This window comes from Aptenodytes patagonicus, chromosome 4 (assembly GCF_965638725.1).
Source record: "Aptenodytes patagonicus chromosome 4, bAptPat1.pri.cur, whole genome shotgun sequence".
Taxonomy (NCBI): Eukaryota; Metazoa; Chordata; class Aves; order Sphenisciformes; family Spheniscidae; genus Aptenodytes; species Aptenodytes patagonicus.
Genome location: NC_134952.1, coordinates 61,809,667 through 61,833,411, shown reverse-complemented (window position 1 = coordinate 61,833,411; position 23,745 = coordinate 61,809,667). Strand labels below are relative to the sequence as shown.

The following is a 23,745-nucleotide window of genomic DNA, read 5'->3' as shown; positions in this document are numbered from 1 at the left end:
TCAGATGCCCGTTTTGGAGTGGATCCAGTTTCGATAGTAAGTCACTCGTGTGTACACTCCTGGTTTATTTGGCTTGCCACATTCATCTCCCCAGCTCACTATTCCCACAAGATACCAGATTCCTCTGGAGTTTGCATGTACCAGTGGCCCACCAGAGTCACCCTAAGGAGAAAAATGTCAACAGGCAGGAACAAAGTAAACAGTGTTCACCTTGCTAATGCAGCAAGCCTCAAATTGTTCTGTTACAACTGACAGATATTTGTCTCTAGACCACAGCTGTAATTCAACCTCCACATAGTGTACTGACAATACAGAGGCTGACAGCCTATGTTTAATTCAGTCTCTCCCACTCCACACCCTCACATCTGTATTCTCACGTGCATTATATATAAACCCCAAGCACCTAAGTGCAGACTTCAGCCCATGACCCATGAAGCTCTTCATTTACATCTGTCAAGATATTGAACCCCATAAACTTAATCAAGATTCCCCAAAGTATATTTTATTTCTAGAAAACATCACCTCGCACCCCATCTATTTCCTTTTTACTATTACCTATGAAGAGACTTACCTGGCAGGCATCCACCTGCCCCTCCAAGTATCCAGCACACAGCATTCCAGGTGTTACCGCTCCACCGTAAACTTGTCTTCTATTACAAGTCGCAGTGCTTATAATTTTCACTTCTGCTTGTCGAAGCTGATTAACACTATAGCCTAAGAAGGAGAAGTGGCATTAGAATTTGCAGACACGGTATGCAACCTAAAACACTCAAGGGTTAGGAGCAGCCAGATTTTCCTACAGCTTTTCTGCCATTACAGGCAATGAAGGGAGATACCCAATCAATGTACCAGGAAGAAAGTTCCCCCTCCCCACCCACCGCAAAGTCCTTTACTTGTTTCCAAACATAACCCTTCTCCATCTTTCGTCCTTACCAGATGCTCCCTAGCATAATGGGCAAAGGGATTTTTGTAGATATTTCAGTGTTGAATTCAACTGTAGGCTACAAGATATGTCCTTGATATCATTGGAAAGACCCATTTGGTTAACCGCAATGTGGCTTTGGACAATCACTACACACGCCAAGAGTCTACCATGAAACACAACCTATATAGTTCAATGGCTCTCATAAGCAGATTTATAGTCCCATCATCTCTAACCTCACTGACATGGACTAATTTGAATGAAGCTCGCTCAAGTCATTGGATGAACTGAAGCCTGATTTATGGCCAAAGAGAGAATAACTGATGAAAACTGTCATGATACACCTATGACAAAGCTGAATGGCAAAAGAACTCATGTCAGAACTAAACCTAGAGGGACTGGGCCAGTGGGAACAGAGAACAGAATGTATTCAACCAGCACAATGCATGCAAGCAACAAAAAAAAGCTGCTCTTACTCCTGTAAGGCTAACCTGTAGGGTCTTTCTCCCATATTCCAATCCACTGACCAAGCCAGAAAAAAAGCAGCAAATTAAGTCTACAAGTGTATCATTAGCACATGCACCTATCAAACACCAAGTCTAAGGAACCTAAAATAAACAAAACCCCCATAAAACTAACAGCAGTCTTCTCAGATACATGTGTGACAGGGCACAGGAAGGCAAGAGACACTCACCATCATTCTCCAAAGCTCCCCAACCTGTGACAAAACAGGAAGTGTTCTCTGGGAAAATGTGGGATGCTTCAGGAAGACAGACACTGTGCACATCACTCGTGAACTCAATAGCAGAGGCAAGTTCCACAACAGCCACATCATATTCATGATCAAAGACAAAGTTGCTGTATCTTTCATGAATGATAATTCTTCGGACGAATTTTTTCTGTTTTGGAGGTCTCAACAGAATTCCAAAGCTGGCAGTCCACCTCCGAGGATCTCTTGCTCTGTAAGATACTTGAGGTCATGTCACAGCCACACAAAACAAGATCCTGAAAGAAGCTTAGTTCTTCATTTAAGCATCAAAATGCAATGTGGTCAGGTTTGCCTAACAGGACAGAGAAGAGCCAAGCTTCATTATCTTTCAGATACAGACATTAGTGGGTCACGAATGGTCATTGCACCCAAGAGTCCTAAGGCCTGTAGGATCAGAAAGGTGCTGATGACTTACCCTCTAAAGCAGTGGGCTGCAGTCACAAGCCACTTATTACTGATCACCGATGCACCACAGCGATGGGTCCCATCAAGCTGAATACTAGCCTGCCACGGCCATTCCCCGTCCCGCGCACGCTGCCCACCAATTATTCTCTCCACTCCTGTGAAGGAGAATGTCTGTCTTCGTATTCCACAGCCTGTCAAAGAAAAGGCAGCTCCGCTTTAGCTGATGGAGGGAAATCAGGGTGTTGCTCTGGGAAAGGCCCACACGGCTGCAGGCACAGGCGTAACAGGGCAGGGGTGTCAAGAGACAGCCTTCACCTAAAGCAGTGCCTCCAGTAGCAGGGAAACCAAGTGTCATGGTTACAAGCATCTCAGGATAGATGTGGTATAAACAAAGAAGTTTGGTAGAAGAATCACTACTTTTTCATTAAGCCAGTTTTCAGACACACAAGCCCATATGTACTCCCATGGGAACTGAAGGCTGTATATCTGAGACACTGTTTATTTTCTCCAGTTGTAACTGTTTACCTAGTTAAAAAAAAATATTGCCTCTACAAACCTTGCTTTGTTTGATATTTGACCAGAGCTGTACAGAGGGAAAGGTAACATACATAGCCATTAATGTGTCTGTGCATACAGGTACACACACAGATTATTAGGCACAAAGACATGCACTGATAATTAACCTAAGCATTTACATTCATATAGCTTTCATAATAACGGCATCTAAGTTTCATCTAAAGACTAAACCCTCTCTTGGTACTGTATGAAAAAAAAGAATATCCTTAGTTTGCTTTTGTTTTTTTTAAACAGACTACTTAAAAATTGAGTATGAAAATACTGAGGAACCCCCAACACCAGAGCAGCTCTAAGCTTTAATAGACACATCACCACCATAATATGCACAAGACAGACACTGCACATCAGTTGTGAACTCAGTGGAGGCAATCTTCCCATTATTTGTAACATCCCACCTGTAGAGCAAAGGCAAGACCAACATAGTCAGTATAGCTTTAAGTGTCACAGAATTGCTGAAGACTAGTTCGCAAAAAACCACAAAACCAAACAAAAAGCCCACCCACAAACTAAGCAAACAAAGGATTTTGTCAGGTCACCTCCAGGTCAGCCTTGACAACAGCAACAAAAAAAATAGCGTCCTCTTCCTCCAACAGTTTACTTATAGCCACTGTGCCAACAGCACAGTCATGTATTACTCAGCTGAAAAAAGTTAGATCCAAACCAGTTAATTCTCAGAGTCCATTTAAACATGGAAAGCTAACATGCAAAGGCTCTGAGACCATGCAGGGGACTGATGTAGTCCCCTGGGAGGGGACTTAACACTGTCTCCCTGTTTCCAGAGAAGCTTTAAGACCCCACAGGGGAGCACAAAACAGGAGAGGGACTGAGAACCTGCCCTTCTCCACAGCTGTGCCACTGCCTTGCTCTCACTGTGGACAGCTCTTCTCCCTTCTCCCACCCTCTGGCCTTTCCCTGTACATTGCAAGGTTTAGCTGAAATCTGACAGACAGCTATTGCCAAACATTTCTGCAAGGAGGAAGGGGCAGGAGGGAAAATGTTTTTGGAAGGATTCCAGCAAGAATCTTGGCCCACAGCAACTGCAGTCCTTGTGCAAAGCTCACTAACAGCAGCTCATCTATATGCCCCTACTTCCCGTGACCAACATTAAAGCAAGTGCTTCCCACCACCAAGTCAGAATGTCTGATTCTGCAAACACTACAGACCCAGCCTGACTGCAAGAAAATCAGCTGAAGTTTTCCCTGGCTCATGCACTGTCTACTGCTCTAGTATCTTTAACAAGTTATTTTTTCAACTTGCATCTCAAAAGCATAAGAATCTTGTAAACACAGAACCTATAGCACCATGTCCCTGGACCTTTTCTATAAAGCATTTGTACTTACAGTTGTTTAAAAGGTTATCTCCCTTTTCCTTATTCAACTCTGAAATGAAAAGCAAACACCACAGTGAGTATATCTCATACTGCTACGTGATCTAGCACAGACTCCCTTCCCTGTACCCAGCAAACACAAATTAAATGGCTTGCATTGCTGCATGGAGTGACAGTACGGTAAAAGGAATAATTTGCTCTGTTGGGGAAGTTCAATTATGCCTGTGTTCCTCATTGAAAGTGTAAGGCCAAAGGATACATCTTTCTTGCCTTAGCTCAAAACTAACAAAAGCAGCAGATGACTGCAAATAGGTCCAAGTAACATCTACATGTGCTGGCGGCTGTGCTCAATATAAATGCCTACATGCATTTGTTCAGGTTCAGTATGGCAAGGTGTTCAAAACAGTCTTCACAAATCCTCAGTGCTGGGATTGACTGGAGCTAAACTGTAACATTACTGATTTCTTTCCTACAAAAAAACCTTCTGCCAGATTCTGATGGTAACCAGCAACAGATTAATGGGAGAGGATTACTGGCCAGGGAACCTCAGGGTTTTGTTATGAACACTTGCTACAGCAATCTGTCAAATAAGCAAAGGAAATGGCAGGCGGTGGAAGAGGGAACCATCTCAGCCTTGCTTTTTTTTTTTTTAATAGCTTGAGGACTCTGCATTTCAGTACCTGGTGATACAGGTTCTTGCTTAATTCACTGCGTGGCTTAAAGTAATCTGTGAACCCATGGTCACAAAGTTGGGCCTTTTTTTGATGAATTGGGGGTGCACTATGTCATTCAACAGAGCTAGGTCACACAGAGAGCGCCTCTGATGCACAGAGGAGAGCTCACACCCATAAATCAGTGCCAGTATGCTTTAGTTCTTTTCATGCTACTTCTTCCAAGTTCCCACTCTGTCAGCCATAACACACAATTTTGAGAAGACAAGAGGAAAACAAGAACAGCCCATATTTACATACTAAACTGAAACTCATTACACTAAGAACAGCAAAGTATGAGGAACAAATTCCAAGCTAAACACACAAACCTAAGGCACTTGCCTGTGAGTGTAAGGGTAGACTGGTCAACATTCAAGAACGTGGAGCTTGTTTTCAGCCTTCTGCGTAACACACGGTTGACGTGACCCCAGCTTGTTGCCCTACTGTCAGCTGAGGCAAATTTAAATACCAGAACAACAGATGCAAGCACTCCACCAGGATCTGGGCTGCAAACCAACAAAAACAAAGTGGTGTCATTCTCTCTTTGCCCACTAATCCTCTTTGTTCTGCTTTGCACCATCTGCCTTCTTTATACAAGAACAGGTCTGGTCTGCACAGATGTATAGAACAAATAGCATAGCTGTGCACAAGTAAAGGAAGATGATGACATGTCAGCAGGCAGCAAAAGGCTTGGTTCTCGCTTTAACAATGATCAGAGGGAATTTTCTGGGAACTGTTATAAGCAACACAGCTGAGGAGAAGAGGGATCACTCCCTCTGGCCTCCATGCAGCTCATAGTCAGTAGGAGACAGATGGCAGTAAGAACAATACAGCAAATTAAAACCCTTCAACAGATACCCAACAAGCCATTCCTAACAGCCATTCAAAAGCCCCAGTTTAGAGCCACAGAAGTTAAAAAGGTCTTCTGGCATTTCTTTTCATTTAAGTCACTTGTCCATTTATTGGCCAGGTAGCTCCACTGTATCTAGAGACAAAAATCTCAATAGCTTGAGTTATCAGAGCAAGGCATGATCACTTACTGTCAGTATAAAATATTGGGCCCAATATTTTAGATTAACTGTCTAAAGGAAAACCAACTGAAGCCTAGAGGAAAAGACAGCAGAGATGTAGCTAAGCTGGTCCAGTGCCTAGTTGCACAACAAGGTATCTGTAGCGAAAACAAGCTGGGAAGAGATATACCTTTCAGGTTGACCAAACAGTGTAAAGAGGTTGCTTAAAGTCTAGCTAGCTCCCAAGTTCTGTAATTTCAGTTGATACACAGCATGGGAGGCTTGTGGAAGAAGCCAGCAGCAGAAAACAATGCAGAGCAGTTTAAGGAAATTACTCATCCCATCTAGAGACAGGTAAAGACAAGAAAGCCCAGAAGTGCTGTGAAGAAGGACATTTGTGGGAAGTCTGGCATTCTTTGCTGTCTAGGGAAAAATATTCCACAGCAGAATTGAGCCTTATAGAAATACAACTCCAAACCAAACTAACGTGAAGGAGAGGGAAGCGATGGCTCTTATTGCTGAGTGATACATAATTACTGCAGAGAGAGGAAGGACTTAAAAGCTCTCACACAGGACCTTTATACCTGTATGTCTCACTTGCCTCCTTCCCTCAACTCTGTATCCAGGTATCTCACAGTGGAATCATTTATTCCTTCAGACCTTTACAGAGAGGGAGGAGAATAGTCATCTCTTGCTGTACACCATGCGGAGGGGTAAACACCAGCCTGAGCTTCCACAGGAAGCATTAAGTGGAATAAAGAGCTGACTCTGCATCTCTCAAGCCCTTAACTAGTAGTGAAGGCTGGGATCACCTAGTAATTCAGTTACTGCATCACAGCCACAAACAACTGGTGTTCAGGTAATCAATCTGCACAAGTATAAGGCCAAATTTCTCTTCCTTGGTGACCTCTGAAGGTAACTGAGCCCTCAGTGTTGTAAGCACTGAAGGAGAGCGACAACCAGCCAAGACTTAGTCATCCTGCTGGTGTAATCCAAGCATAAACAACCAGGCACGCTCCGTATGGTCAAGGGGTGGGAAGAAAGGACATCTATCACATCCCTGCTTACTCCTGAACCTTCACATTACTTACCTTAGACTGACAACATGGGACCTGATGTACCTTTTACTTAGAAAGGACCCCTTGAATACTGCAGATATCTGTTAAAGGAAAAGAGAATGTTAAAATACACCTGTAATATGCACATGCTCTCAAGAGATCTCAAGACTCAGTCTCATGAGCCTCCGAAACACAAGAAAACGCCTTCGGATCTCCACCTCTACACCAAAGCTACCGCTAAATTTCCATCAGAGGATGCAGAACCAAAATAAACAGCTGAGTTGGCCAATTTTGTTGTCCCTTCTGCTCTGTGGGTGCCTGTTCCACCACAGGGCTGCTGGAACAGACAGCACCTGTGCTTACCAACTACTTGCACACAGTCAGCAACGCATCTTTAACCCACTACAGCAAGGTTTGAAAGGTAAGGCCAGCCACATAAAGAGTCAGAGGTGATTGTGCCTCATCCTTATTTCCAATCACACAATTGCAGGACTCTTCACCATAGGTCAAGCAGAAACAGAGAAACATCTTAGCTTACCATGGTTTCAATCTCTTGGCTCAGGTGCCTGAAATCTTCTGTGGTTTGCCTTTCATACTGAGGGCCATACTTGACATTGGTGATTAGGAAAGATGCATTATAATATCGGTCCTGATCTACAGAGGAGAAGAAAAGGGAAAGGTGGCTGATCTCCTTCAGTACAATTCAGACATACACAGCACCTCAGAGCATGGCACAAGTAAGGCTCCCAGGCTTTGGCTGTGACCCTGTCAGCTGTGGAATTACAGCTTTAGCAGCACTTTGGGAAGAGGGGGCTCTGGACCATCATGTTGCCTCATGGACCAGCTAGGGGCTCATTTCTACTTTGAGGACCATCCCAAGTAGCTCTAAATTACACCCACTACAACATTTCTCTGGGGACCATCTTCTCATCAGCCCGAGGTGAGCACAGCACGAGACACACCAGCCCACATATGTCCCTTCTGACTCAGTAGACACACTCACTCCTCCCTAGCTGCACTCTGGCATGTCCCTGCCCCTCTGAGAGGCAGGTGGTCCAGAGCTGTTTGCATCCGTTCAGCAGTCAAGTTAAGTTTAAAATCCGGCTCTTGGGTGAATGGCAGAGAGGGGCTCCATAATGCAGAGTTAGCAAAAAGCAAAGCTAAGCTGTAGCTCTGCCACTGCTCTGTCTAGTGTCCTAATGCAAGCCACGGCCTCATCAACTCTTGGTGAGCTGTGACAGCAATACAATTAGTTCCATCCCAGCAGGAAGGCATTTCAAAACTCCTCACACTGATATCTCAGAGACTGGGAATGGAATGGCTTGGCTTCATTCATCTACTACTGAAACTGAGCCCTTGGCAACCAGGACTGACTCCTGAGGTCCAAAAAGCCTAAACCTCTGCCCTCTCTCTGGAATATCCTCAGCTAGAGGTGCCAGGTTCAGTTTCTGCAAAAACCCTGTTCAAGACCAAGCTTATATGCATAGCCTGAGTACTAGACACACCCCTGGCTTACACAGAAGACTGCTAGCCTTTGGTTAACCATGGATACCAGTGGAGGCACCAGGGCAAGACAAGAAACAAAAAGAGGGACAAAACTTAAATCCCTGCTTCAAGTAAATGATATTTTAAGTACTCTTGCAGGTTTTCTAATCAATTCAGATCTTGAATAGGGTCTAGTAAGTTCTCATGTGGATTCTATACCAGGGGTGAATTGTATACCTAAATCATCAGGCAAGACCACAGTAGCAAGTGAAACACAACAGATTCCTGAAGACTTGTGACAACAAAGAGTGGTGCACTTACCATGGCACAAAAAAAATGTAATCAAGCCAATGATGAGGGCTAAGCCTACTATCACTGACACAACGATGATTGCCATCTTCCATGGCTCTATACGCTCTGTTGCTCTGTCCATCTGGATCACTATCTGCATCAAAGAAAACAACATGGAGAAATTCAACTCTATTACAAAGACAATAGCGCATCCTGAGCCAAATCATATCTGGCACAGCTTAGCTCAGCTGACAAACCTCACAGAATGAGGTAGGCTGGGAAGGACCTCTGGACCCTGCGGGTCTGACCTTCTGCTCAAACCAGGTCCCACTACAGCAGGTTGCTCCAGGCTTTGTCCAGTCAAATTTTTAGTATCTCCAAGGACACAGATCCCCTAGTCTCTCAGGAGTCCTAGTCCAGTCTCTGACCACCCCCATGGCAAAAGCTTTTTCTTTATATTTAGTCAGAATTTCCTGTGTTCTAACTTACCTCTGTTGCCTCACATGCATCCCTGAGAAAAGCCTAGAGTTGTGCAGGTATTGCTAGTAGAGACAATTTCCCATCAGGAAATATTACATAGATTTCAAGTGCGGCTGACTGCCCACACAGGTACTTAAACTGAACATAAATGTAATAATTCATGACTGATGAAATGACTTCTGCACCAAGGATACTCTAGGCTACCAGAGATGCCATATAACATACAGCTTTGAGTTATTTTTAGTTGGTATGAGTAGTAACATTTATTGATCCCCTACAGGGTTTGGGGTTTATTGCACCAAAACCACCTATACATTGTAAGAGACCACATCCCGTCACCTGCCAGACAGTCTGTCAGAGGGGAGAGAAATAGCTACTCATGTGTAAGTGTGCTATGGCAACAAGACCCAGACTGAGCGACCCGCTGAAAGCCAACAGCGGATCTATAAAAGGGTTGGGAACTTGACTCACACATGGACAAAGGCACATAAGCCTTTCTCCTCTGCTTATGTCTTCTGTGCAGCATTAAGCAAGAGAACATTAGGAAAAATGCATTTTTGCACATGTCCTCAGTAGCTTTGTTGTGGGATGATGCAAAGCCGTAAGTACAATTATTTCAGATCCCCAGCAATTCCACAGCACACTATGTAGTAATTGTTGTCATGCCACACACTGAGCCTCTACATCACAGTTGGCATTAGTACAGGGTATCAGAAAAACACGTGGGATAATCTCTCAAAGGTGCCTGGAGTGACAAACGGCAGCAGCCAGCTCTGGGGAGGAGGGACTCAGCTGGCTAGTCACCATGCTGTTTTAAACCCACTGATCCATGTTTGTATTGCTGTGGACCAGACATACTAAATGCTGTTTTCCCCTTTTCAGGCCTATGGCACAGCCATTTCTGAGCAACATCTGAGAAAATAGGGGCAGCAAGGGACAGAAAGGCAGGCAGAGAGAGTAAGTCTTTGCAGGTTTTCTGACTACAAGGTGGCAAAGAAGAAATCACAGTGAAAGCAGAGCAGTATACCAGCAGAGGCTCCATCTTAGGAAATAAGCTGAGGGGGCAGATGAGCAGTGAAGGTGAGGGTATGATGCACAAATCCAAGACAGCAAAAGACAGTGAAGTGGTGGAAGAGCAGAATGGGGTTACACACTCTGCCCTGAGGGCAAGAAAGCTGAGCAAAGCTACAAGGAAGAGATGGTAAGCAAGGCAAACCAGAAAAAAGAAAAAAGGCTAGAGCCACAGAGGAAGCAGCTGAGAGGTCTGCACACAGTGATGGTGTGCTCAGCAAGCAACAGGGAAGTTGGAAGCATCTCAGAGTTTAATCATAGAATCGCCTCACATAAAAGCTTGTTTTTGTCTAGTGAGAGTGCTGGCAGGTATCACAGTCCATTGCTTAAGAAGGGAAGCAGGCAAGTTTTTACCCAAACAGGTGGCATACTAGAAAGAAAAAGTTAAACAAGGTAGCTTCAGCCAGCACCACAACTGCAGGTGGTCACAAGCAGCAGCTTAGTGTTACCAAAATACCCAGGACAGGTGACCAGGATCAAGCCTTCTGCTTCAGAGTCACATGCTACAGAGAAGCCTAGTACCTCTCCTTCTGTTTTGCCTGCTTTATTAGGGCAAAGTTATGTTCTGGCAATGCACAGTCCAAGTTCTCCCCAAATCTAGCTGTCTCCCCACTAGACTGGCTCAGCTCCCTGATGGCAAGGCTCTGCAAAACAGACTGCAGGGCAGTTGATAGGAGTCTGAAAGCCCAGGCTGGCCAAGATTACTTTCTTTGGAAACTGCAAGTTGCAATAAGCACATAATACGCACACACTAGAGCTCAACTGGTTCCATGGAGGCCTTGACTTCTCACCATCTAGGCCTTCACTGCATATGCTATCCATTACCCCATAGGGTTTAACAGATGCAGAGATTCAGATAAAAACCTAAGACCAGTGAGACTGTCCTGCCTCAGTTTCTTTAATACGCTGCAGCCTCCCATGGAGCATTCCCATCCTCATCTCACAGCTCGCAGTCTTTCACAGTCCCAGCTCACGGAATTGCAGCATACCCCATAGGCAGCCAATTACTGCCCTTGAGGGCAAGCCCCTTGGCTAACCAAAACAGCCCGCTATGGCAATACGCCTCTGCCCCTCCTTAGCTAGACATGTCTCATGTTTTAAAGATTCTGCTTTAGCATCCAACTTTGCTCTCCTCACTGGAGAGCTTTTGCTCTCCAGCCCAAGCCCCTGCCATCAGTCTCAATCAAACCGGTTCACTGTGCTTCAGCTGTCCCCACCCCAGTGGGCTTCAACCTGAACAGCAATCAAAGCAACATCCCTCCATTGCTCTTGACACAAAGAACACACAGCACAGCCCTGACAGCATATGGCTGACTCTGCAGATACTGAGACAACAGTACTCTTGTTTCATAACCACCAGCTTTCTTGAACTGTATACAGACAGATTTCCTCAAGACGAGGCCTTATACCTAAGCTACAAAAGCTTAAGACTCATGCTTGAGAAATGAGCGTCTCGCTGCCTGTGAGACTCATGCTCTGACAGGCAGCACTGTCCTCCATTTCAATCTGTCTCTATTTCCTTTTCATGCAAATACCAGCTACATCAAACACTGGTGGCACAGACCCCCTTCTCCTCCAACATTTCAGAACTGCTTTCTCTCCACAGATCACACAGACTTGCAAGGGGAAAGCAGATACCTTAGGAACTGCTGCAGTGCTGGGGGAAATGGAAACATGGGAGATGAGGAATAAAAACCTCCTCCGCTTCTGATACTGATTTCACTTTAATTTTTTTTTTTAAGAAAACAGTTTAAAGGAAGCACTTCCATATATTTCTACATTCATATAGGTAATTATTTATATATAGGATATACAAATTAAAGTGGAAATACCTCTTCAAACCCAAAACAGTTTCATCCCTTTAGCAGGATGCTCTCAACTTCCATCTTGCTAAGGTAAGTATCAGAACAGGAAAAAAATCTCTTGTGCAATGGAAGCACCAAGTCTCATCACCTTCCACAGTGTACAATTGCCAGCATGTATTCTTCAACTGTGATGCCTGTGTGCAGGACCCAGCTCAGCAGCCCCCATTTTTTTTTTGGTCTATTTTATCAGCAGACATGCTAGTCACCAGTTGTGCAGAAGGGTTGGGAAAGAAAAACTCTCCTGTTTTTAGCTTTTTAGGAAATACCTAATCTTTTGCCACCCATTTCAGGAATCAGCATGAATGCAGGGAACAGATGGTCTTGTTTTGCCCAAAATCAGCTATCCTTTACTCACTGAAGAACAGCTGGAGTGCAGGCAACACCAAATGTGTATTGCTTGCATTAGAGCAGCATATATTTCCAGTAGCGCCCAGGAGTTCTAGCCTTTGACACCGTCATGCTAGGGTCTGTATTCACAAAACAAAACACACTCACAACTAGGTCTGGTTTTGAGCCCGCCTTTGCTGAGACCTGCTAGGATGTTTAGTGAAAGACAGTTCTTGTTCAGGTTATGTCCACTCAATGCATTCAGTCATTAATCACGCACATTACACCTCCAACTAGCTCCTTCACCCCCCCAGCCTTTTTGCTATTATGCCACGGAGGGCAGGATTGTCATGCTCTACCAGAATAACCACCTGACAGGGATTCCTGTGCCTGGGACATCCATCTCTATACTTAAATAGTTCAGTGGCAGGTGGATCCCCCTGTTTAGGAATCAGACTTCTGCATGGTCTTCTCTGCACTCTAGTAACCAAGAAAACTCTGCTCCACCCAGCAACACTCACTGGCCAAAGAAACACGGATCCTCTGCAGTGCTGATGAATGTAGAGGCAGAGATGATCTCATTGCCTTCAACCATAGATGCATCTTTTCTTTCTTCTTGTGGCAAAGAGGCACTGCTTAATAGATAGGCGTTCTCAGAAGACCCCCAATACCACAGCTGTCTGGGTAGATGCCTTCCAGAGTCAGGTGTTTTGTACAGCCTCACATTTCTTGCTTCTTTATACCACCCGCTTTGATTTTTTTTACTGCCTAAACTCCCGTATTAATGCAAATTAACTTTCAGGGGGGCAGACAGGGGAATTCAGGTAACAAAAATGCATTCATCCTCCAGCATGGATGAGGATAACTTTCATTCCTTAAGAGCAAACCTTAACAAGAGATCAGAAGCCAGACTCCACTGGGAGACCTCGAAGGCTGAGTCCTCTCTGCTCTGAAAACCACCTCCTCACGGTCTGTGTCTGGCAGCTTTCAGTCTGCAGTGAATTAGCAAGAAGTTTCAAACCCAAGATCTTTTAGTTCAGTACAAAACTGCTTATCTTGGCAATACTATGGATGAACATTAGACCTCCTCCAGCAATTCCTGTTCTCATTTAAAACACACTTCATTCCCAAGGAGCCCAAGACAATCCATGGAGACAGCAGCATCTGACAATTTTATATCACAGTTCATTGGGGTCTGGAAATGCAAACTATTAAGTCTCCTAGTTTACACACCTTGGCTCTGAGCCAAAGAATGTGTTTTGATCACTAAAAAGTTATTCCATACTGAAAAAAATTCATCCAAATGAACTACTTTAGAAACAGCTATGTTTGTATAGAATTAAGTTATTTTAAACACAGTAAAGTTGTGTTTAGAAATATATTAAATCAAGCCTCAATACAGGATATTTTAATAAGTGCAAAACAGTAAAAAATAAAGCTACATTAATAGTTACTGGCACGTTAGGAAGAAGAGTTGTACTGAAATTTTACAGAGCTAAAATTGTCGGGTCTTCCCTGTGAAACCAAGGAGAAAACAGGATTTCAGGTTGGATTTCTGATTAACCCCAAATGAATTCTTTACCTTGCAATTTGGAACATTTACCCAAAAGCAAAAGACAAGCACAATACACAGATGACAAGCTGTTTTTCCTCTCTCATCCTGTACCAAACTCCCTAAAAGGTTACTATGTTCATTCACAATGCAAGTGATGAAAGTTCAGCTCCCACCTCTGCTTGCAGGATTTGATTCACTATATTGAGCACATCCATCTCTTCTGGTTGAGTTACTGTGTGTTATCAAAAGCCTCAGTAAGAACAATACCAGAAAACTGATCAGAAAATGTCCATTCAGACAAGAAAAGGAAGCGTAACTTTATCACCTTTGTTCTAAGAAAAGGCCCTAGTCACTGAGCTGCTAGATAAGCACAGAACAACTACCCTGTTCTGTTTTACAGATCTGCCCTTGATGTTTTTTTGACTTCTTAAGCTAATCCCTCATAGCACTCTGACCTAGATTTGCTTTTAGATTAATCTAAACCATGTTTTCTGGCACCAGCTGTTTACTGAAGGTGTTTTGCCATGCTCTGCATAGAAGACGACATGCAACCTCTTCTATCTGATCTGCTGCTGTCTTCCTATAATAAATTTATTATTATACCCCTGCTCACTGATATTCCAATACTCTCAGAAGAGCCAGTGGCAGAGCTTGGGTGGCACATCTGCTGCTGAGGGTCTCTCCACATTTATAGCCATGACCAGTTTTTCCATTCAAAGATGGATTTAGGCACATCCCTACAATCACTCTTCCTAGAAATGGGACCTTTCACAAGACAACAGACTAATCTGCTGGCCCGGTGAGTGCAATTTGAAAATCCAGACTAGGTACCTGAAGCTATCTACCTTGGCAGGGTGGTTGGGAATGGCAGCAACTGAAATACGTCTGGCTTAGTCCAGGAGTCCTGTAGCAAAAGCACAGGGCCACAAAGCAAGACGTGCTAATTCCACTCCCACCTTTGCCACAAGCAATCACACCAACCTAATGCTTCTCCTCCACTCTTGTGGCATGCTCAGGACACACACTTCTAAGAGAATGGGACAACAACCTCTACTACTTTGGGCATTGAAACAGAAGCAGCTAGTGCCTGCCTAAGTACTGCAAGACCCTTGTCTCGATGAGGTCAGTTACCTACCAGCCTCAATCACTCAATGTTTGATATCTCCCAAAGCAATTCTGATACAACGGAAGACTTCCAAACATTGAAAGGATCTGCTGAGGGAAACAAAATGTGTGTGTTCTTCTATGTGTCACGCTGAATCAGCTTGACAGCCCCACACCCTTAAACAAGTGATAAAGCATCACTAATGTATTTGCCACTTACTAATTGAGCTCCTCCCCTTAACCATCCAATTCTACCAACGTCTTGCTGCTTCCCAGACGCACACTTCAGCTGGGCAAAGACAACAGTTCCAAATACTGTTCTTGTCATTTGCATCAAGATTCAAGGGCAGCATTCAGTCTTTGGGATGTGTTAACTCGGAGCTTACCAGTAACTATATCCATGATGCCAAAATGCTGCTCATACGGGCTTCCCTGATTGTTTGATCACCTGTGCAATCAGCACAAAAGGTTTGTTGTTCCTTACTCTCTCATCCATTTTGCATAGAGCTTTTTGGAGGTTATGAGGTCTTTAATTGTTGGGATAGAGGTAGCCTCCTGTAGTACTACAACAGTCTGTGGGACATAACTGTAATGCCGACAACTGAAATATCCTTGATCAATAATGCATCTTTCTACAGTTGACTGCCACAGCCAACATCTTGAGAAAGACTCCCATGTTCTGAAATAAGCTTTAGTAGAACTAGGAGGGCTACTCACTACACAAGGACTTTACAATCTCCATGAACATGTGAGACATCATCCCAGTGTAAAGGAAATATTAAGTACATGGCCACTGATTGCAGTCAGGTTAGGATAAGGTTCTGCAACTTCTACATCATCTTTACCTCTCAGATTTCCACTTCCAGCTGTGTTGGTCATAGACAAATATCTTATTCTGTTAGTTCAGCAGTCCCAGAATATAGCAGCAGATCTCTGCTTTTCAGCCTTTGAAAATAGCTCTGCCTGCCTCCCTTGGTCCCACTTCGACTGGTTGAAATCTACTCCAGAATCGAGACACCAAACAAGCAGTTATAGTCTTTGTGGGTTTTCAGTTTGATTTTCATTCCAAGGCAGGGTGGGTGAAATGGTCTGGTGCCAGATTTGGTGCGTTTCCAAGATGATTCTGCACAGATTAACACTTCACTGGCTGCATACAAAGCCCATGAAAACAAACAAGAGCACAAGAAGCTATTTTTACCTACTTTACTCCACTCACCCTCTTGTACCACGCTATTATCTCAGCGGTTGTGACTGCAACACATTCTAACTGCACTAACACAAACGGCAGATCAGAGTCGGGGCGCAGTGAGATGACTCTCACCTGCTCCCCCAGTGCAACCTTCAGTGGCCATAGGCCACCTTGATTTGTAACCATACCATGCTGTAGAGGAGCTGGGGAATTCTCGGAAAACAAATGCATTTTGGGTGAGGAGAAAGGGTGAAATATCAGAAGGATTACTGATGCATGGAAGGCAGCTCAAATCAGAAGTAAGCTCAGAGCTAGTGCCATTCTCCCCACACCCTTGGTCAAAGCTCAAACTGACCTATAAATCTACGCATGATATAGCCATGCTGCCCAAACTCCCAAGGAGCAAGTCAGAAGGCTGCGGTACTCACCTCTGGGTAGCACTGAGAGGTCAGCAAGAAGCTCTTCTGTCTGGGAGACACACTGTCCCAAATGCCACAACGCACTGTGCAGCATCTCAGCATAGACTTGAGGCTTTATCTCCTGAATTAGGAAAGAAAAGAGTCATAGGCAAGTCAGAACAAACAAGTCCAGCAAGTCTCAGTGACAGAGGCTTACCCAGTAGCATGATTCCTCCCCTAAAACAACAATACACTTCTTTCATCACACCTTTCATCCAGGAATCCCGAAGCCTTTTCAGAGCATTAACTACACCCTGCAACACCCCGAATCAGAAAAACCATGAAAATTTTGCAAGGACACAGAGTTTATTTCCTTCTTTGGTATAATTAAAAACAAGTCAGAAATTATGGGCAGGACCAACACAAAAAAATTGCGTGTTCTAAAGAGACAATGTTCAGTCACAGGCCAGATACAGAGCTGACATAAATTGATGTAGATTCAGTGGCATGTGCCTCTTAACGCCCTTGAACTTCCTTGAAATTGGTCATTTGGCCAGACAAGAACTTGCCCCCATAACCATTTCAAGGAGAAATCCAAGTTTGTCATTCTTCTTTAACTCCTTAGACATTAATTTTAATTGCAGCCACCTAACCACACACACATTTCTGTCCTGGAAAAATTCTAGGTCGTAAACATTTGTGATACAAATATTTGCAGGTTGTCTAGATAAGCATTTCTACTTGTGCTAGTTACAGCAGGTTAACTTGCAAGTCAATTATCACAAGCACAAACTAACCTAAAGTAGCATTTTTCTCTTTTCTTGGGAACCCTTTTTTCAATTTTAAGTCTTCTCAGTTCCACCAAACTTACTACAAGATATATATGCCCACATAGCCTTACACACAGATTTGTTTTAGAAGGCAAATGAAGATGTCAGAACATCACAGCAAGATACACGTGTGGCACATATTTGCTTTGCTACAATAAATTTTCTAACATCTAGGGACTCTTTTCCTCTACCTTAATGACCTTCATTTGACCCTTCTACAGCTCAGGATCACCAGCTTATTAACACTCTGATGCGAATACATCTTACATGGCTGGAGCTCCTCCTTCCACCTTACATCAAGTCCATAGCCAAGTAACAGGAAGACTGCCTTTCTGGGAAGGCCAGCTTCTTTTGAATGAAACATAGGCTAAAGATAAGCCTCAGATTCTCATAATTTGGATTCAGTCAATGTCTCAGCATAATTTGTTATGAAACACAATGAATACAGTTGCTAATGATGCACATAACGTAATTGTTTCTCGATACTTTAACTGGAAGCTGCATTGCGATCCCATATAGGAACACTTCTATTGAGTCAGTCCAGATGTGCAAGAGAAATGCAGTCAGAAGCCTAGCTAGAGGGTGACAATTTCCAAGGGTAATGTATCAAGTGTCATATGATTACCTGACCTATGTGTAGGTGGTGCGAAGACTTATTCATTCCAGGCAGACCATGATCCTCAGAGATAGAGCCCATTCTTGTGACTTGATCACGGCATAGGTGGAAGAATGCACAACACAGAGGCTTCATGGCAACCTCTGAACAGTCTCACCTGCAGGCAAAAAACCTATTGCTGCTTAAGGAAAGAGGTTAAACTAAGGCAGCTTTTTAGGGCACTGAAAAGCTCTTCCAGCCCTAGTTTCATGGCAGGAAGGCACCAAACTGATTAAGGATGTAATAATCCTGGCCAATGGTCCCCTCTCTGCACAAGATGCCTGTGTATCTTCATGTACTGACAATACTTTCCTGGGACAGAAAACCCAGCTGAGAAAAAGGAACAGGCAATAGCCATCAGTGGTTCAGTTACCAGTTACCTAACAGGTTTGGCTCCTGATTCCAGAGACAGTGTACTGATGTGCCTGCTGGTGCCAACACTGACAAACTTCAGAAAAAGTCTGGACAAGTTGGGAAACACTGGGAATGAGGCAGGGGTTGTGGTCCACCTGGGTACCACATAAAAGAAAAAAGAGATTCTGGAGGCAGAATGTAGGATGCCAAAGACCAGGACCCCCATCAGAACACAGCTGGTGTGGAGGCAAAGTCTCAATGCACAACTGAAGCAACGGAGTAAGGAAGAGACTCAGGTTCATCAGGGACTGGGGAAGCTTCTAGAGTAGATTAAGCCTAGCAAAGGATGACCAGATTTCCACCTGAACTGAGAGGGAAACGGGATCTGCACTTCACATCAGGAAAATCACACAGAAATTTCAAACTGACAAGTAGGAGAAAGCAGACTGGTGCACCGAGGATGAACTGTTCTGAATCCTACGGTAGACACTGCAACCTCAAGTAAAGAATAAGATAGAAATTGACAAAAGTCAAACAGTAAACAAAAGTAGTAAAAATAAAGTTTGAAATGAATAGTGTAGTGACAGAAAGGCAAAACAATGCTTTCCACGTTTCACAGAATTCCCTAAGAAGATAATGATGGCACAGACCCAGAATGCTTACCTTAAACAAGGACATGGACACAGCAGGTATAAAGGAAACATGGTGGCGGGAAGGCAATGGAATGTGGAAATCCCAGGGAACTATTATTTCCACTTATTTTAATTAGTCTGAAGTAAAATGTGAAATCATTACATTGACCACTCAGATAATACTAGATTTCTAGATGCTGTGAATAACTGTTTCAGGAACAGGCAGCTAGGAAACCCACAAAATGGGAAGCAACTCTTGATTCAGTCTTGACCAGTACACACAATTGGTTTATCATATTTCTGCCATGCACCTGAACTATATCAGCATCAGGTTTAGCATTTCTACAGACACCCAAAGCCAGAAGATCAACTACTGCCATGCTCAATTTCAAAGGCAGGAACCACACAAAAGTAGAAAAATCAATGAACCTAAAAGGGGAACCTTAAAGAACTGCATGTTTTCTGGAGACAGAGAGACTATTTCAAGACATCATGTTAGTCTCAGAGCAAATGCATCCTGCCTGTCAAAGAAAAAAAAAGCCTTGAGGAAGCATAAAGCTAAACATAGTGGTATTAAAAAACCAAAACCATTGGGAGCAAGAAAGCATACTTCAGAAAAGCTGAAAGGAAGGGTTATAAACTCAGGCACAAACTGCAAAAAAAAAAAAAAAAAACAACCCCAAAGTTAGGTAGACACATACCAGAACCATCTAGCTGATACTTCTCAGGAGCAAAGTATCAGTATAAGAAACTGGGGGAAAAGCCAAAGTGACCAAGATCAGGTAGCACTTAACCAGGGTGAAGGATGGAAAAACTGCATTATCAACAATGGTATGCAGCCTCTCATCCAACACTACTTTATTGCCAGAAGATCGAGGGAAATCTTTCAAAAAAAGCATTCTAAAGCAAGTATGGGGAACCTTTGACAGTGTAATATGATATACAAAATGGCCACATTAGCTCAAGCAACTAAGTAATAAAAGTAGCAGGTATTTCTATAAATAGGCTGTATGGGGTAGAATCACAGCTTTTGTAAAGCTAAGTGCTGCCTTGCAAACCTACCTCAATTCCTGAGCAGGACAACAGCTGATGCATGAAGCATATTGATTGATAATGTCTGCTCGGATTTCTAAAAGCAGTTAAATAAGATCTCTCACAAAAGTCTCTTAAAAGATCTGAGCTGCCATGGGATATGGAGGCTCGAGATGAAAAACCACTTAAGAGAGGAAACACAGGAAACGGCAGTCTCCTATGAGAATATCAACTCAGGAGCAGTCAAAAAACAAGAGGAACGCTAGAAATTACTTGTAAAGAGAACAGAAAAGCAAAGAGGGAACAAACTTATATCACAACATTTATCCACGTTACACCTGTATCCTCAATACTGCCTTAAATTCTGGTCCATTTGCCCATCTCAAAGCCGATACAGAGGAACCATAAAAGGTCCCAAAAGAAGCACCACAGCTGATCAAAGGAACAAAGCAGCTTTATGCACAGGATGCCTGGATAGACCAGGATTCTGCAACCTGAAAGAGGTATGGTGGAAAGGATAGGGGTCTAGAGAGTAATGTGTGGAGTAGTGAAAGTGAACAGGAAAACACTATTCACTGTTTCTTCTCATACAATAACTAGGGGACTTCAAACAAGAGCAGCAGGTTTAAAGAGCACAAGAAGATACTGTCATATAACATACACATAAGGTATGTGACTCCTTGCTGCAAGGTACGTAAAATGTCAAATATTTTGCACATTTAAAGGGAATAATCACTTTTCTGGAAGAAAATTCCACATAGAGCTCTTAACTATGATGATTTCACCTTTGTGATCCAAGAATTTCCTGACTCAAATCACTGGAAGTTTAAAAAACACTCTGAGGAAGCACCATAATCTGACTGCTGTGTTCTAATCTTCCCTAGGTGTCCTCCATTGACTACTCCACAAGGCTCTAGTTCATTTAGCTGCTAGGCATTCCTTCATAATAATAATGAAGTATTATTAATCCTGTGATAGAACAACTGCCAGCTTGGGATCAATGTTTTCCCCATCTGTCTCCTGAGCAAAATCTGGTCTGACCTGCCTAGCAAGATCAGTAGCCACAGGAAGGATGCATTGGTGTCTTTGCTCTTAGACAGTTAAGGAACCATGACAGCCCTCTCATGAGAATAGTCCAGTCGGGAGGGTCCTACAATGATCACCTAGTCCAACGCCAAGAAACTATAGGCACCATGTTTCTCACCACTCAACAGTGCATTCAGTTCAGTTTACGGAGGAAGCTTGTGCTTTGCAGCAGCATGCGTTCCTGGCTACAGATCACCCTATCTATACGTATGGTATCTGTGTCTGATGATACATCAGACTCCAGAAAGGGGCTGTGGCACCCCCAGGTAAGCTGAACAATGTTCCTCTGATCTGAGAGAGCCTAAAGGGGTGTCACAAAAGCAACAGCACTTCATGTCTTGCACATGACCAAAATTTGCCACTGTCTTTTTGGAAATTAATTTCAGGACGTGCACTATCATTTTCCTAGATTCCCCCAAAGCTTGGCAAGTGAGGTAGGGTATACAACAGGCACTTACCTGAAGTCAAGGCAGAAAATTACTTTTTCTTTCATATGTGGACACTGGGATGACATCAGTTAATCAGTGATTGATGAGCCAACCATGTTCTTCATCTTCTCTCCTCCAAAGGTGTCTAGTTACCAAGGCACCCGCCAAGGAAACAAAACCACTTTATTTATAACAATCCTAAATTAATATTAGGATAGAAAACTCCTGAGAGGATATTTGCATTTACAGAGGTTCTTGCCAGACAAATTGCTTAGCTCTTTTGTTGGGACAATAGCTCTTCCTTCAAGAAAAAGTCAATACTGATCCAGTGCTGCCACCCCAAATACAGCTCTTGAGGCAGGCAGCTACCAGGCAGCCTTCCTGAATAGAAAAGCTGAAGGAAACTCAGACTACACCTTTGTAGCCACAAGTTTAAGAGAGTCCAGTCCCCAGTGCAGGACACCGCAACTCTCACAGCTGTGATCTGCAGACACATTTGGGAAAGAAAGGCTGCCTATGGGCTGTGCAAATTGGAATGGAAAAGCCTAGGCCTGTATAATTAAAATCACCAAAAAGTTTGCAACGCAGCTCTGTTGTCACCCATTACAAACACAAGTCCAAATTTCATAGCTTATGCTTTTCCTCATGGTTACACACAAGTATCTTCCAATATATTAGCAATATTTTAAATATTCTAAATATTCAGCATGAATATATTTTAAAATAGTTATTTCAAAGTGTTCAGGAAAGGCATATTCAAACTTTTGTATGAGGAAAAAGCACAGTATACACCCCACACACCTTACAACTTGGCTTGTCCCCAAGTTTGAGTGTCCTTCCCCACAAGATGCATGTGGCTCAAGTGTATCTGCCACTGGATTTCAGTCACATTCATTTGCCTTTAAAAACACCAATTATTAGACTGTGCCACAAACTGGCACACAAAGCTTATCTTGGCTCATCTCTGTACAAGTGGGTTTCCAAAGACAAAATCTGCATATTCAAATAAACCCAAAATTTCCTAACAAAGGACTCAAACCCAGGGTTCCAGGCCATGATTCTTTAAACCAGATATTTAGGAGTAGGAAACTTTTAAAGATGTGGAATTTCCCAAGATAAACTCTAGTTAGGCAAACTTCACTAATCACAGAATGGCAGCCAAGAACACAGTGTGCCTGCAGCCTCGCACACTGACCAGCACTCAGGTTCCTCTGCCCGGACTAACAGTTAGGCCATGTGAGCACAATGCCTTTGCATGGCAGGTGCTGAACTTTCCCAGTACAGACCTGCCTGTGCTTCTCTGAAGACCTAGCTCCAAATCCTCATCTAGTAGTTAAAATAAAGCTCCTGAAAAAAACAAAATCAAGTCACTTTTCTGGAAGCCATCAACATCTTTTATCAGGCCCACACAAACAATAGCTACTAAACCTTCACTTTCCTTTCTGATTTTATTGAGGGAGTATCTTTAATTGTGAAACTTCAGGAAACAAGAGAAGCTTTCAATATACAAGGACCTTCATCCACTTTTTGCTTTTTTTCCTTGGTAGCACCGCTGCAGCTGAGACTGTCATCGGGCTGTGTTTGATTACAGTTGCCAGAGGATTTGCTGCCAAGTTTATTTTATTAATAGTCTGTTTAATTCAAGTCAAAATATGCTTGGAACTTGAAGCCTTCGGTCCAACTTCAGAGCCTGCTCTAGCCTGACACTTGGTCTACCCGGTATGTTCAAACCGGATCATCTTGCTGATGTCAGGTCCCCCTGAACATGAGAATCAAAGTAACACTCAGCATAACAACTGCAGGAACTGAAGCTGGAAGAAACTTGACACAAAACTAGACTATTTTTTTTTTTTTATGGTGTCTGAACAGAGACACCCTATGGCAGCAAGGCATGTATATCGCTTAATTAAACCTGGTTCTGTTGTTAAAGAGAAAGGAAAAAAAAAATCCATTAAGGGGTAGATATGTGGCTAACTCACAGAGTAGGTTCACAGCTTCATCTTAAGCACCGATGTTTCCTACAGAGAGTGGAGTTTCCCCACAAAGAGCTCGTCTGGTCCACAAATGCTCTGGTACCTTTAGCATCACCCAAACAATCCCAACATCTTATGACTTCAGTCTCATTCCTTGCATAAAGGACACAGTAAGAAAGCCATAAGAAACAAAGGTAAGTGCTGTTTCAGCCT

At 43.3% G+C, this 23,745-nt stretch overlaps 1 protein-coding gene across 1 annotated transcript; it reads right to left on the bottom strand.

Annotated features, from left to right (window-relative positions):
• On the bottom strand, positions 1-16,665 carry LOC143160104 (transmembrane protease serine 11E-like). Its single transcript, XM_076337649.1, has 10 exons — positions 16,573-16,665; positions 8,584-8,707; positions 7,316-7,431; positions 6,811-6,878; positions 5,052-5,215; positions 4,013-4,051; positions 2,107-2,287; positions 1,617-1,882; positions 572-714; positions 1-162 (listed from the first exon to the last, which is right to left on the bottom strand). Exons 1-10 carry the CDS (start codon positions 16,663-16,665, stop codon positions 1-3), a joined length of 1,356 nt encoding a protein of 451 aa, XP_076193764.1.
• Positions 16,666-23,745: the final 7,080 nt, after the last annotated feature.